The sequence below is a fragment of the Trachurus trachurus genome (assembly GCF_905171665.1).
Source record: "Trachurus trachurus genome assembly, chromosome: 12".
In the NCBI taxonomy this organism is placed as follows: Eukaryota; Metazoa; Chordata; class Actinopteri; order Carangiformes; family Carangidae; genus Trachurus; species Trachurus trachurus.
In genome coordinates this window covers 21,559,283-21,573,764 of record NC_139908.1, presented here as the reverse complement: position 1 = coordinate 21,573,764, position 14,482 = coordinate 21,559,283, and the positions used below count along the sequence as shown (strand labels likewise).

The following is a 14,482-nucleotide window of genomic DNA, read 5'->3' as shown; positions in this document are numbered from 1 at the left end:
CAGCCCCCGCCGCCCCACGAGGAGCCTCGCCCAGGTGAAGACAGAAGGCGCTCTGAGCTCGTCTGAATGTTAATCGCTAATGAACGCCGGCTTGCAGAACCCTGATGATGAGAGGAGAGAGAACCGCTCCACTGATCTTACTGAGGAGATGGACAAAAGCCTGGCCGCGCATCTCTAATGTACTGGAAGGGCCCCCGTAGCCCAAAGAGCGGCTCAGTCAAAGCCAAGTGCAATGAATCGACTGAAGCTGTTGATTCAGTGCTGAAGCTTTTATTTTTGTCTCTCTTGAGACTTCACACCTCAAAGGCAGCCTCATGTTCACACTCTTTGTATGTCCTTTTCAATGAACAACAAACTAAAACATGAAATATCTCATTTAGTTGTTGAAAGAACACAAAGGCGGCCTGTTTGTGTTTTAATCATGATGTACAGTGGCTCTTTCAGGCTGTACAGGAATGTCACCATTAGTACTGGTGAAAACAGAACACAAACACAAACAGAAAAAAAAATGGAGGAGTTATTTTTGCTTTTTTTTTCTCCTTCTACTTTTATGAGAGGTTGTGTTTGGCCCAGGTCTGGCCCAGGTCTGGATCCACAGGCGGGTGCCCTCTCACTTGTGTGCCACTTAATTAGCCGGTCTTTGCACAAAGGGGAGTTGGTCACATGGGCCCAATTTGGCCCCCGCTATAAAGTCTGCAAGGGCTCGACGTGCATTACTACAGAAGTATTTACGTGCCTGCCTCACCGGGGTAAGAGACTTTGAAGATGCGGAAAAAACAGGACGGAGAAGAAGAAGTGAAAAGGAAAGAAGAAGAAAAAAAAAGGAGGGAGAAAAAAATATCTGAAATGAAAGGAGGGGACCCTTAAATTCCAGGGAATTTTTCCAGATGTTGCACAAATATTCTGCTGAGGCAATCCAGATGTGCTCACTCTGTTTATTCCCTCCTTCTGCTCGCCGTTCCAAAGACTTTTCTCTTTCTTCCCCCTTTCCTCTCTTTCTCTTTCTACAACCCCTCCCTCCTTAAAGCAGCCCACATCAGTGTTCCCTGATAGTGCCTTTTAAGTGAGGGCTTTAATAGCCCCCAGGGCACCTTAGCATCCACTAGGATCCTGTAATAAACATCCACTCTCATTCTCTCCTGCACATGTGTGTGTGTGTGAGAGTGTGTGTGTGTCAGAGAGAGGGAGATTAGGTGCCTTGTTTTATCGCTCTTTGGATCAATTAACAATTAACTCTGTTACTAACAATAGCCACGCTGGTGCAGTGGGGGAAAAAAAGAAAAAAAAGAAAAGTGAAACAAGACCTAAATAAAAACACGCTTCCTACTTCCTTTTCCCCGAATCCACACTAATCCGGTTTTGCTTCCCCCCGCCTTTCCGTCCCTTCTCCCCTCGCCTCACCTCCGTACAAACACTGTCATGTCTGCTGAGGCTGCTCCTCTCCCACAGAGTGTGACCCAGCCACAACCCCTGACCTTCCCTCTCCCAGACAGCACACTGACTCTCAGCTGCTCCGCTCTACGCTGCTCCACAGGCACCAGTTCATGAATCAGTGTGGGGAGTGGGGGTGTGTGTGTGTGTGGTGGTGGGGGGGACTCGCAGCCAACACCGCCCCCCCTTCAGATCATACATGTTGTAGCATCACCCAACAGCGCACATGGCACGCACAGGCAGTCGTGTGCAGACCTGTGCACAATGACACATACGCATACCCACGGATGTACACATTCTGATCCTGCTGCGACATTTAGCTTATTTATCATTTAATCAATAATCCATCAATAACAATGATCCCCATCAAGTTTTCATTATCTATTGATTGTTTAAAAGTCATATATCAATCAGGATTTACAGATGTTCTTATCAATTAAACGTCACACAAATCAACTAATTTAAAGATGGCAACCTGGGCCTCACAAAGTGTTATGGGCATTTAAATGATTAGCCAATAAGTATATAAATAAATAACAGGTGAACTTTACCTGCGGGCCTATAGTTCTTGCCAAAAGAAACACACACTCTCTCTGACACATATATACATACAGTACATAAAACTATGCAGCTGTGCTATCCAGCTCAATAACGGTTCTGTTCCGCCAACAACTCAAGGCTCAGATCTGTCCCATTTAATCTGCAGCCCTTCTCCTGTTTCTCGTTGGGGGCTTGAAACAGAAGAAAGCATCCTAAACGTGACACTTGAACTTGTCAAAGCCGTTTGTGCAGGCAACTGTCAGCGCTTTGGTATGCAGAACGCTGATGACAAAGACGTGGCCAGCGCCTGCACGTCTCTCCGTCTAGTAAAAAAAAAACCTGGTTGCTCAACTTTCCTCTCCTGCTCAGCTGCAAACAAACTGATTTATGTATTAAAAGAAAAAAAAGGGGGGAGAGGGGGAAGGCGGCATGTGCGTTGAATCTATTGTGTTAAGAGAGTCGAGGAGAAATTACACACTGTCATGGAGCAGTGATACAAAGGCCCCCGGTTCTGTACATAATCCATTTACATGACACTGAGAACATTTTCCTTGGTGGCACAAAGCAACAGTTTTCTCGGCCTAACACGCAGGTTAACAAATTCTATAGCCGGTATCAAAGAGCATTCAACTCAGGCACCACTTAATGCGCTTCCTGCACTCGCCCATTCTTCTTGCTTTCATTGACTTACTGTAGCAGTGGTGCTTATTTAAATAGAAATCGCACCATGGTCAAGAAGATGAGTTGAAATTAGAGCAATTTTTGTGCCGTTTCATAATTTCTAATAATAAATGCCGTCATTGTTTTCGCATTACATGGCTCTATTGAGTGATGTCAGCAAAGCAAACAGTCTGCGAAGCTAAATTCCCCTTTAGGGGCAATAAAGCGAGGAGAAGCTAAACTTTTCATTTAAATTGTGCTCTTCAGAGATGGAGAGATGATGATGATGATGATGGTGGTAGCACATGTTCATCTGTCAGTATCAAGATGACCATGTTGCCTGTGTTGTTTTTCCAGACAGACGGCCCCATCCCCCTCTTTTCTTGACACCCTTCCACCTTCCTGCCATTGAGAACATTCCTACAACCAGACGGCCACAGCAAGGTGTGTAACCGTGGGTGACAAAGCCCTCCAGACTACTGTTCGGTGTTGTGTGCACATGCGTACAGGTGTGTGCCTGTGTGTATGTGTGTGTGTGTGTGTGTGTGTGTGTGTGTTGAGGCCAAAGGGGCCACAGTCTGGGCATGTATGAACATGCTAGACCTGCAGGCGTCAACAAACAGTTAATCAGTTATTCTCTTCTGCAGGCAGAGGAACAACCCATACAGGAACCCTGTTATCTTATATGAGATCTTTTTTTTTCTCTCGTCTGTCTCACATGGTAATTTGTTGAAATAATGTGAATGTTATAATTCACTGAGGATATATGTATTTACGCTTCATATTCCATTCCGAGATGACCTGTGTCGGTCCTTTTTGCGTCTGCTAATATCCCCCAGCGTTCTTCCTTCTCATCAGTAATCCAAGCTGTTTGGTGCCTCCTGTAATGGATCTTCTGTTTATCATAATTGCAGTCACAGCCTTACAAACTGATTTGAGGGACCACTTTTGCCAAAGTTGAACCTGAATCCTTTTTCTTTAGTGTGAGAGAAGGACAGGAAAGTTGAGGAAAACTTTCTGATGTGGGGTGTCCTGAGAGCTTGCCCATGTAGGATCTGGAAAAACTCAGGCTGATACCTGATTGAACTAGAGCTTCAGCGATCCTTAATCCAGGCCTGAAGGGAAAACTGAACCTCCAACGTGAGGCAACCAAGAAGTGTGGGCCCAACTTGCAACAGATAACAGATAACAGCGGCTCACGGTGACATACAGTGCATGATAAATACATGTAACTGCTTTAACCACATTACATCACTGATATTTATAGCTGAACATCAGAGCGGAGGCTGGTACAAGTATAGAAATCAGGCGTGTTTGTGTCAACAGGAAACTTGAAACAACAACATGAGTGAGATTCTGCAGATACTGTATGAGAAGCTAAAAAGAGGTATGGTGGTCATTTATAGTGGTTAGTTAGCTGAGCTACACTAGATAACACAAGATACTTTGAGATGCAATACAACCTATTTATATAACCACTTGCTTTGACACAGGTGACATGTTACTCATTTCCTTGCAGTGGCGTGTGCTTTATAGTATCACACTACAGAGCTGAGAAGCACTATTCACAAATCTTTCTAGTGCCTCAATTGGCCCTAATGGCAAACCAGGAAGACACAATTGCACCTTATATAGAGGATTAAGCCCTAATTAAGAGTGTTTACAAATAATCTACATATAGAATACATAGAGGATGTACTACAGTGTAGTTTGTTTTTTTTAAGCAGGGGTAAACAACTGCAGGAAGTGAATGAAGAGGGAAACTTATCAAATAATGAATGAAAGGAGCTACAGATGCTGTGACATTTGTATGTGTTTGTGATTTATCAACACAAGTTTCCTGTCAAGGACTAATAAAGTATATCTTAATCTTAATCATGTCGCTGATGCTATATTGTAGCCTCCTCTCCACATATACACACCTTGCTTTGCATTAACGAGACATGAGGATAGAAGTGAAGAAAAGGCTTATTTCAAATGTTTCAGAAAATGCTCCTAAATTCTGAAAAAACATTACCAGTCATGATAAAGCCAATGACTTCTGACTGACATTGGGGAAACAGCAAAGTGAAGTTTTGTGTCTAACAGGTACGTTCTTAAATAACTCGTTTTACTGTCATACCCACAAGCTGCCTGAGAACGTGTGAAGTGTAAAAACATCACCATAGAGAACTGAGTCACTGGCTATTATAAGCTACTTGTGTTTTGTGCCCATAGGCCACAGTGCCTTATTCTGTCTAGGTCTAATTTAAATTATGGCTGCTCCCAATATAAATTAATTTTCTAGGTATGAAAGCTTTTCTGTGTGTTCAGAGCGGACGAAGACGAAATAACTAAATTTCAATTTTGGAGCTGCGATTGTCCTCAAATTGGCGGTATGAGGCCGGCTCATTGGGGTCAGATCTGGCTTTCATGCCGGGGCAAACCTCTGCCTGACTGGGAGGAAGAAAAATGGGGGGTATCTGTAGCCAATTTCATGTGTGTAACTTGGAAAACCATGTGGTATTTAAAATCGTCTTTCCTCTATAAATACAAAAACATTGAAGATTGACTCAACGTTTGCAATGATTTACTTCATCTGGCTTCATCTTCATCCTTCAAACTGCTTTCTCTCAATTTTTTGAAAAGCTGTTGCGGCATTTAATCTTGAAAAAAAAAACGTAGCAATTAATCTCATGTGTGAAAATATACTGGAGCTACTGTCATGATACGTATTTATTGGTGTAAATCCGCACAACCTTCACCCTTTGCTCTCTCCTGCTTATCCCCAAACAGCAGCCTTTGCAAACACACCCACACACGCACGTGCGTACACACACAGAACATAATTGAATGTTTTTTTTGTTTTGTTTTGTTTTTTTCTTTAAAGGGATTTCTGTGGCCCCATGCCCGGCAGTGTGTGGCAGCCCCGCCCTCCGCCCCCACCGCTTGGCATCTGGCAGGGTGACAGACAAACGTAAAGGCAGCGGCGGCGGTAGTGGTGGTGGCGGTGGTGGCGGCTGGGGAGCTGGGGCGAGCCCAGAGCACACTGGGACACCTCATCTCACTCGCCGTCTTAATTACCCTCCTCTGTTTCTGCTGCAGCGGCCAGTGTTTACATGTACATACACATGGACGGGGTGTTTTGAGTACGAGCGTGTGAGAAAAAAAAAAAAAAAAAAAAAAGACAGGGAGGGTACAGTGTACACCTGAATATACAGTTTTATGAAAACAACGTCTCAGCTGGAGTCCATAACTTAATTCTTTTTCTTTCTCCGAGGAGCGCAGGAACATCAAACACATCCTTCCAGCTTTTGATCATGTTACACACTGATGATATCGCAACCAGTGTAACAGATACATATTATTACACTACATGTGAAGCAATGATCCAGTGGAGTCTAATCTTACTCCTGTGACCTACTGTATCATCTAGAAGCAGAGGATGAAATCTCACTCACTGCTGCCACATTGTTCTAATCTACATGACTGGATTAAGTCAAATAAATCAACATTTCTTTATCTGTGCTTCTCATTGGGGCCAATTATAAGCGGTATGGGGGAAAAAAAAGTGGGCATAAGGAAATATAATGACATCAAGGAGCATAATATGTATCTAGGATTCACTTGATTCGTCATCCCTCTCTAGCGAATACTCATCAAAGCCTATGCGCTCATAACTTAATTACAAAACACATCATAACCGCCAAACAGCCGAGATATTTTCATGCATTACCGCGATCATAGAAGAGGAGTCGACAGTTGTTTTTATTATTGAAAACATGGCAACTTGAGGATTGCGGAGAAGAGGAGAAGGTAATTAGCTGCTGTCAGCTATTGCTTTTTTTCTGGTTTCTTGGCAGCGTTTTAATTTCTCAGCACGCGCATCGATATAGCCTTATTTTTCTTTTATTATATACTCATATTGTTTCTTTCTCAGTCCTCTCTCTCTCTCTCTCTCTTTCTCTCTGTGGTTGTGTGATGCGCATAGAACAGAGAGAAAAGAGTTCTGGCTGGAGCAGGGCAAACTGACCTTCCTCTCAATGCGAATTATGAGTGTGATCTGGTCAAATCCCCACAGAGACTACGTTTCCACTTCAAAAGAGTGGCTGTACGCACCCTGAATACTGCCAGCCCGCAGAAAAGCCATTCAGACACTCCGAGGACCTGCAATAAAACCCTGAAACTAATGGTGCTCAGATGATTCCAACAACTGAGCAGCGAGCGTTCGCTGCGAAGGTTTCAGCGAATCCAAACTGTGAATGTAAATTACTGCTCGAAAGAGAGAGTGTGGTTGATTTAAGTCATCTACCAGGAAAAACACAGATCATTTCCCAGTTCTGTAAAAAGAAACGAAGAATTACTGCTTTTCTCTGCCTTCAATCATTGTAAAAATGACTATTTCGGAGGTCTTGGACAATGGGATGGGATTTAACAAAGCAGTGTAAAGATGTCACCTTGGACTTTTGGAACTTGTGAAGGTCATTTTTCACAACTTTATAGGCTAATCCTTATAGTTCCAGCTCTGCGGTGAATCGCAACAAATCAAAGATTGTGGAATCTGGCATGACAAATGATAGGAGAGAAAAAAAAGTGGAAAGAAATATGAGGAGAAAGGAAGACAAAGAAATAAAATAGAACAAGCTACTGTCTTTAAAACACTTTAAACAACAGACTGAATGCCAAAGGCAAATTCCTGAAATGATGGAACATATGGGGAGCAAAGGTCAAGGTTTGAGGTGCAAAGTTCAGTGTGGCCGTTATCAATAAAGACCTCCTGCGAGCAAAGGACCTCCTTACACAAATAATTAACGAGCGTTTGAGTCATTCCACGATTTGTGCGTCAGAAAAGCCTCGGAGCACTATTTCTGATTTGTACTATGTTTAGAACGTAAACAAGTGTGGGCTGCAGAGCAGAGAGGAGAGCATGACAGGCTAAAATATGTGCCGTTTTATCTTAAGCCAATGCGGCTTCTTCTTAGTCATGAGGTATAATTAATGCTTCATACTGATCAGCACAGGGGAAAAAAAAAAAAGCACTGGCCTATACTTCATGGCAGTTTACCGTAATTAAAAAATACACTAGCTGTGTTCATACTTGCAACATAAATCCTTTTTTTTTTTTTTTCTTCCTCTTGCACAGTTTGGTTTGGATGTTGGCAGGGGTGAGGGGTGGGAAAGTGGAGGGTGGGCACATAGAAGGCAGGCACATTTTCTTTGATTTGCTTGAGTTAAAGGCCTCGTGGGTGAGATTGAGAAAGAAAAAAGAGAAAGGAGAGGGAGAGAGAGCTGTCACTTTAAGCCATTAAGTCTTGCTATAAAACTCCTCCAATAAAAATGACAGCTGCAGCCCCTTTTCTCAGAAGGGGAGCAAAAGCATCACATCAGGAACACAAAACTGGACGGCCGTAAAAAGACAAACTTGGCCAAATGCTTTTGGCAGTGTAATTCCACAAGCCCACTCCCACCACACACACACAGACACACACACACATACACACCCCTCTCGGCACCCTCCCAGTATTACCTTTGTTCCTGAGTTACTGCCAGAAAAGGAATGTAGCTGGAGCTCAGGCTCTCACAAACACACACACACACACACACACACACACACACACACACACACACACACACACACACACACACACACACACACTCACCATGAATGTCACTTTCTCATCAAAGACCATGAACTTCATTGATTTTGGGAGTGACTGTGTGTGGGGGGTTGGGGGTTGGGGTGGGGGTGGGGGTGGGGGGCACCTGATGTTCACCGAAACAGAAAGCACCAAAGACTTTAGGTGCACCAAATTCAGGAAAAACCACACACACACGCGCGCACACAGACAGACACACACCTTTTTGGCAGGTGGTAAAACAGGCCTTTGTAGTGAACAATTGGGCGCTTTTCAACGGTATTAAATTAATTATAATCTATCAAAAGAGGATGTTTTGTTTTATAGAGCTCCATAAATCATAAAGACATGAGTCACTTTCACTTAAAACTTCGCTAGACTAACACTCAGCAAATTACATTTCTCTTTATAAACACACTATTCAGTGTTTTAAAGTGTGGGCTAATGGTTTTAGACTTGATTACACTCAATCTGCTGTTTTCCCTCTTTTTTTTAACTAAACATGTAACAGTTCATTAGGTTGTTATTCTGATGTTTGTTTTCATTATCTCAAATCTTCAGTGCAAAAAAAAATAAAAACAGCAGCACATTTCACACTGTGTACTGTGGTCCTGTACCTGTTGTTTATAAAAGGCTAAATTAGTCTCTGTGGGTTTTCCAATCTGGACACCATGCTGTATGACACCGTATATCCTGAGATCCTGGATAAGGAAGAACTCAATAAGAAGCAGACATGAGCAACATCCAGCTGGTCAGACTTCATTACGTTCAACTACCAAGGTGCTGACATATCAGCCACAAAATAATCAACCAAACAGAAAATCAATAGCTGCACATGAACGGGGAAGGGGGGAGTAAGAAGGTAAAAGGTTTTTTTTTTCAATGTAGCATTGTTCAAACACTTTCCCTTCCTTCCACAGTCGCGCTTGTTTGTTTCACTGACATCATGATCAGCCTCTGCTCTGACAAAAGGACACATTCTCCTCTCAATGTCGTCTCCCCAGCCTCCATAGCTTAATGTCAGATACGGAGAGTGGTGTATACGGTGCCAAAGGGGGGTGTGGGGGGTGTCGTCATCACTGCCAACAATCAATCTATAATTGTAAAAACGTACTTGCTGTCATTTCAAACAGTTGCATGTCAGAATTCCTAATGCGGCGCGACACATAATTACATTGAGTAAGCGGCTAATCGATACGTTCAAGGACTCTGCAGATAGCGGCGTCCTTGAAGTGGCCAATTAACAATCAGCTCTCAAGTGGACCTTTGATGGAGCAAGTTTAAATATAAATGGTGATTTAAGGACTGACAGATTAGGACCATAGGCGATGAGAAGCCTGCTGCTGATACAGCATGTGGTGTGGCTCTGAGGAAAAGATTAGATCCGAGCGCTGCTGGACAAGTGGCTCCTCCTCACTTAAACAATTAAGTGGCGAGCCTTACATCAACCAGATAAGCCTCCATGTGGCTGTGTGTATTTGCTATAGTCAAGTGTCTGTATTGTCTACACTCTGGTGCTGCGTTTTATAGGCAGACTTGAAACTTGATTCACTTTCAGCATTGGACACACAATACAGTGCACCTGTAATAACAGCCCGTCAGTGTGTGTGTGTGTGTGTGTGTATGTGTGTTGGCGGTTTAGCGTATTTCTGGGAAGCCACATAAAGGGCGTTGTGGCGACAGTGTCAGTGAGCAGGGGTTCTGTAACAGAAGAAGAAAGCGCGGCCCAGCGTCTCAGAAGTCCCCGTGAATCTCCTTGGTGCGTACAGGCAGCTGATGATACGTGTCGAGGTGTAACATGACGCCGTCATGAAAGAGCAGCAGAAACAATAACAGGGCTTCGCCTTCAGCTCTGTGCTGTGTCTCTGCTGCAGGGGACAAGGGTCTGCTCTGTTCACTACTTGTACAAACTTATGGCAGTGCTGCAGCATTAATGATTCCCAGTGTGCTTGTTGTTGTGCGTGCGACAGTGTGGAAATTAAAAGCATCCATTAATAAAAAATTAAGACTCCATCTGAGATTAATGATTTCAAAACAGTTAGACATCAACAAAATTACTTCACTTTTTCTGGAAATACAAACATGTCCTGTTAAATGCATGACAGCTGTGTAAATGCAATTTTTTTCTTGAGAGTCCTTACTTTCTGTAAAAAATGAAAATGAAAAATGAATGTGAAAGTTGTCAGTCTGCCTCTACAACTCAACAGAAGTAGCTGTTACTGTGTCTCCTCTGCAGCCTGTTGCCAGTGTGCAGGATTAAACTGAGCATTTCCATCACACACAGAACAGGCTTCTGGTCAAACTCACAATGACAGAGTGTAAGTCTGCACTATCCCCACCTGTGTCACCTGTTTGTAACTGGTGTGTTCACTTTGCATGGTCTTAAACTGAGCACAGAGGTAAAAAACTAAAACTGCCCTTAATGAGTCAAACAACTTCAGTTAAGCACCGCTACAAGTTCAAATCACACTCTTCTTGTGTTATTACTTCTTTAACCACTAGTTACACATACAACGGAAGCAAATTTAGCCGCAAGTTAAACCAAGCCACGTGAAAAACAACATAAAGAGAAAGAAAAGAAAGAAAGGAGAAAGAAAGAGAGACAGAGACATGCACGTCTAACTTTCACTAAAGGGTTAATGGAGGAAACCACACACAACATGGGCACGAGACGCGATGCTACAATGCGAAATAAATAAATAAACAGTTCGTTGGATTAAAGAAAAGTTGCAAAAGAGTTAAAATTTTCTTTAGCGCTTCTTGTTCACGCACACAGCAAACGCTGCGGTGGAAGCTTCATCTGCGTTTACACTTCACCGTCGTGCAACTAATTCAATTTCTAAAGAAAAAACGAAAGAAAAAAAACGCCGACGGTTAAAGCGCACGTGCAAAGTTAAAAACAAGTAGGCTGCATTTAATTGCAGCGCACGCGAGGAATGCGCGCGGCTTATCCAGAGTGAGATGTCACCTCGTATCAAAGCGACATGTCATCGGCTCATCAGCAGCACCATTAGGAAACGTAACATGTGTGCGTGTGTGTATGTGTTGTGTTGTTTGAGAAGAAAGTACAAGTCTATTTTATTTTAAGGTAAATAAAAGTAGGCAACGTCCGCTGCAGTTCAACAGCTCGTAACATGTTGGTGCTCCACGCGCTGTCAAAAGATAAAAGGAGGCACAAAAAAAAGGGAGAAAAAAACGCAGCGCGAGGACGTTTCACACTAATCTGCCGATGAAAGTCCCATCAAATCCTTCACATTCATAACACAAACGAGGCTTTGTCATTAGACAAACAAACTTACCCAATGACAGGAACGGTTTGGTTTCCATGTCTTGTCTGGTAGGTTAGCTCATGCCAGCTGAGACGACCGCGTTTGGGAGTTTTTTCACAGGCGGCTGCTGCTCGAGCAGACCGGACCAGACCCGGACCAGACCCGGGCTCTGCTGCTGCTGCTGCGGCTGCTGCTGCTGCTGTTGTTGTGGTCCTCTTCAAGAAGACGGGACTCGGCTCGAAGCGGTAAAAGTGACAGGTCGATGTCTGATAGTCTCAGAAGATAACCTAATGTTTCTACCTCTGTTTGCTCACTCAGCTGCTGCGCTCACACTCCTCTCTCTCTCTTTCTCTCTCCCTCCCTCCCTCTCTCTATCTCTCTCCCTCTCGTGCTCGGTGTACAACAACTCCAACTACTGGATCTGCACTGCAAAGGGGACCTGCGCAGGGGGTACTCCCACCGACGTCGACCGAGCTGCAGCGACGCCACACAGACAGAAACGCGAGCCTCGTCGTGAACTTTGGAATTTACACACAAGAAAGGAAGAAAGAAAAAAAAAAAAATACGCAGCGCATTTCTTCCGAGTTATTAAAAGTCTGCAGTTTTCCTCGAGGTAGAGGTTGTTATTCCACATCACGTGGAGCCCTTTCAGCTGAGCAGCAACGTCTTATTCTTTTCACTGCTTATCTCCTGTTATTTTAACCTGGTCACATCTGTTGAACCAGGGCTGTTGGCTCAGGAGATAGATGTTTCAACTACAGTTCCTCACTGCTGAAGCAATTAGCCTATCTCTTTCTAGAAGCTGCTACAAGATTTTATAAAAAAAAAAAAAAAAAAAAGTGAAAATATAATAAACACTAATGTGCCCTGCAGGAGGGTGATGATTTGATAGCATTTTATCTGATATGTCTGATATCAAATCTGCTGCTGTGTCTAAATCCTGAATTGGGCTGAGCTTTTGGAGATTTAGAGGGATCAAGAAGAACATTAACATTTACCTAGATCAAGACAAGACAAACAGCACTCATTACAAAGTGTTTACTGACACTGTGAGGAAAGGAACAAGCTGAACAAATCCAGATACAAGTTATGGAAAGCACAACCCAATCGGAACAATGTCATTGTGTTTATATTGTGTAAAGCAACAACAACAACAAAAAGTAAATCCAGATCATAAGATTGCGCAAGTCAACACCATCATTTTTCTCAACACTCCCTCTCTGCATCTGCTAATGTTTATGAAATCTATTGTGTGATCTGCCAACATGGCAAAAAAAAAAAAAAAAATCTATGAATTTATTGCAGATGCATAAAAAGTTTGGGGCAGATTCACACAAGTCCCCCTAGGCTAGCTTTACAGCAAGCGGCACCACGCTCAATTTGCATAACTCTCACTGCATATGTTAGATCTAGATGATTTCACTGCCATTGTTCTAGCTGCTATATCTGTTTATGTCTAATTCAAGCCACATCCGTCGTGCGTGCATCTTCTCTCCCCAAATGCTCCACTCCTGCACATTTCAGGAGAGTGGAAAATGTCCCTGCTTTGAAGGAGAGCACTGCAGATGCAGGCTTTACATCCACCAACCCCCCCCATATAAAATCCCTTATGCATGCACTGCATATAGGAGCAAATGCAGCCTATAGTGTATACATAAGCCTCCTGCAGTTATCCTCTAGGCCCCTGTGATGAGCCTGCTCCCATTAAACACCTGAAGGTGTTCACCACGTTTGTACTGAGGCGAGATACATAATTAATGCAATGCATGGCATATCAAAGATCAAAGGCAGTTGTGCAAAAAAAGGGAAAAGTTAAGTCTGACTGGGCACTGATTCAAGGTGTGTTACTGTGTGTGGAAGAGAGAGCGTACGTTTGTGCATTTTCTGTGTGTGTGGGTGCGCAGATGTTTGAAGAGAGAGAATGTGAGTCCCGGGAAAGACAAGGACTTGCTTTTGTGCGATAATCTCCTTCATCTATCTTCCGAGTAAACAATTATCAATCATCACAAACGGCGTCTGATGATTGATAGTCAAACGTGTCATGTTTGCACCGTGATGTTAAGTGACTTAATTGGCTGGGTAAATGCTCATTGGGCGAGGGAGGCAGGGAGGGAGGGAACTGGACATCCTATTTGTGCTCTCTTCAGAAAGCAGTTGTGCCTCAGGTCTTGGCTCTGTAATCGAAGACAGACACAACACGGCCCTTTTTTTAAACACCTCGATCAGGCCAGGTCCTCTCATCGGCCCCGCGACGCCGAGCTATTTAATCCTCGGCCTGCATGGGCCATGATTAATAGCAGTCTGACCCTTCACCTCCATTCATATAAATTCTCTGGAGGCAGTTTGGGTTCTCCTCAGAGCCTCGCACCTCTGTGCTCGCGGAGGCCTCAAGCCTATACGCTACACTCTTAATTGCGATATCACTTGGCTCAGTTCTTTTCCCCTTCTCTCTCTTTCTTCTGCCGTCTTTTTTTCTCCACTTTAAGCAATGTGTCTGGGCCTCAGGGGATGACAGACCACCACTGTTACGATACGCTCTGCTATGGTTGCTTTGACAGCGCCCCCTCCTCCTCCTCTTCTTTCTGCCTCTCCTAAAGTGGGTGATAAATGAGACAAGAGCCTTTTGGTCTCCTTTGTACTTTGACCATTCACGACAAGCTCATCCGTAAAAGTGATTATGGCCTCTTTCAGTGGCATTGACAATGGTTTCCAATCCTGAGGAATGTACGGGTAAACATACACGGCAATTTTTTTTTTCTCGATTATTTGTTTCAGCAATAGTCAGAAAATTGTGGAAAATGCACCAAGTGATGGTCCAAAACTGAAAACGTGTTCATTTTACAGAGATCGAACTGAGAAAAAAATGCTAATTTAACAATCTGGAACTAGTGGAAATTTGATATTTTTGCTTGATAGTGAACTTAATAAATTAATCAATCATCAAAACTGTTGTAGCATAGCACACTT

At 43.4% G+C, this 14,482-nt stretch overlaps 1 protein-coding gene across 4 annotated transcripts in view; it reads right to left on the bottom strand.

Moving 5' to 3' along the window:
- Positions 1 to 12,102, bottom strand: part of rxraa (retinoid X receptor, alpha a) — a 111,060-nt gene extending 98,958 nt beyond the window's left edge. Inside the window, exon 1 of one of the 4 annotated variants that reach the window (XM_083984152.1) lies at positions 11,546 to 12,102. In XM_083984152.1, coding sequence (XP_083840278.1) covers positions 11,546 to 11,573 — 28 coding nt within the window. In that variant the 5' untranslated portion in view covers positions 11,574 to 12,102. The remainder of the gene's footprint in view (positions 1 to 11,545) is intronic. The other 3 variants (XM_083984154.1, XM_083984151.1, XM_083984153.1) reach the window with 3 other exon arrangements.
- Positions 12,103 to 14,482: the final 2,380 nt, after the last annotated feature.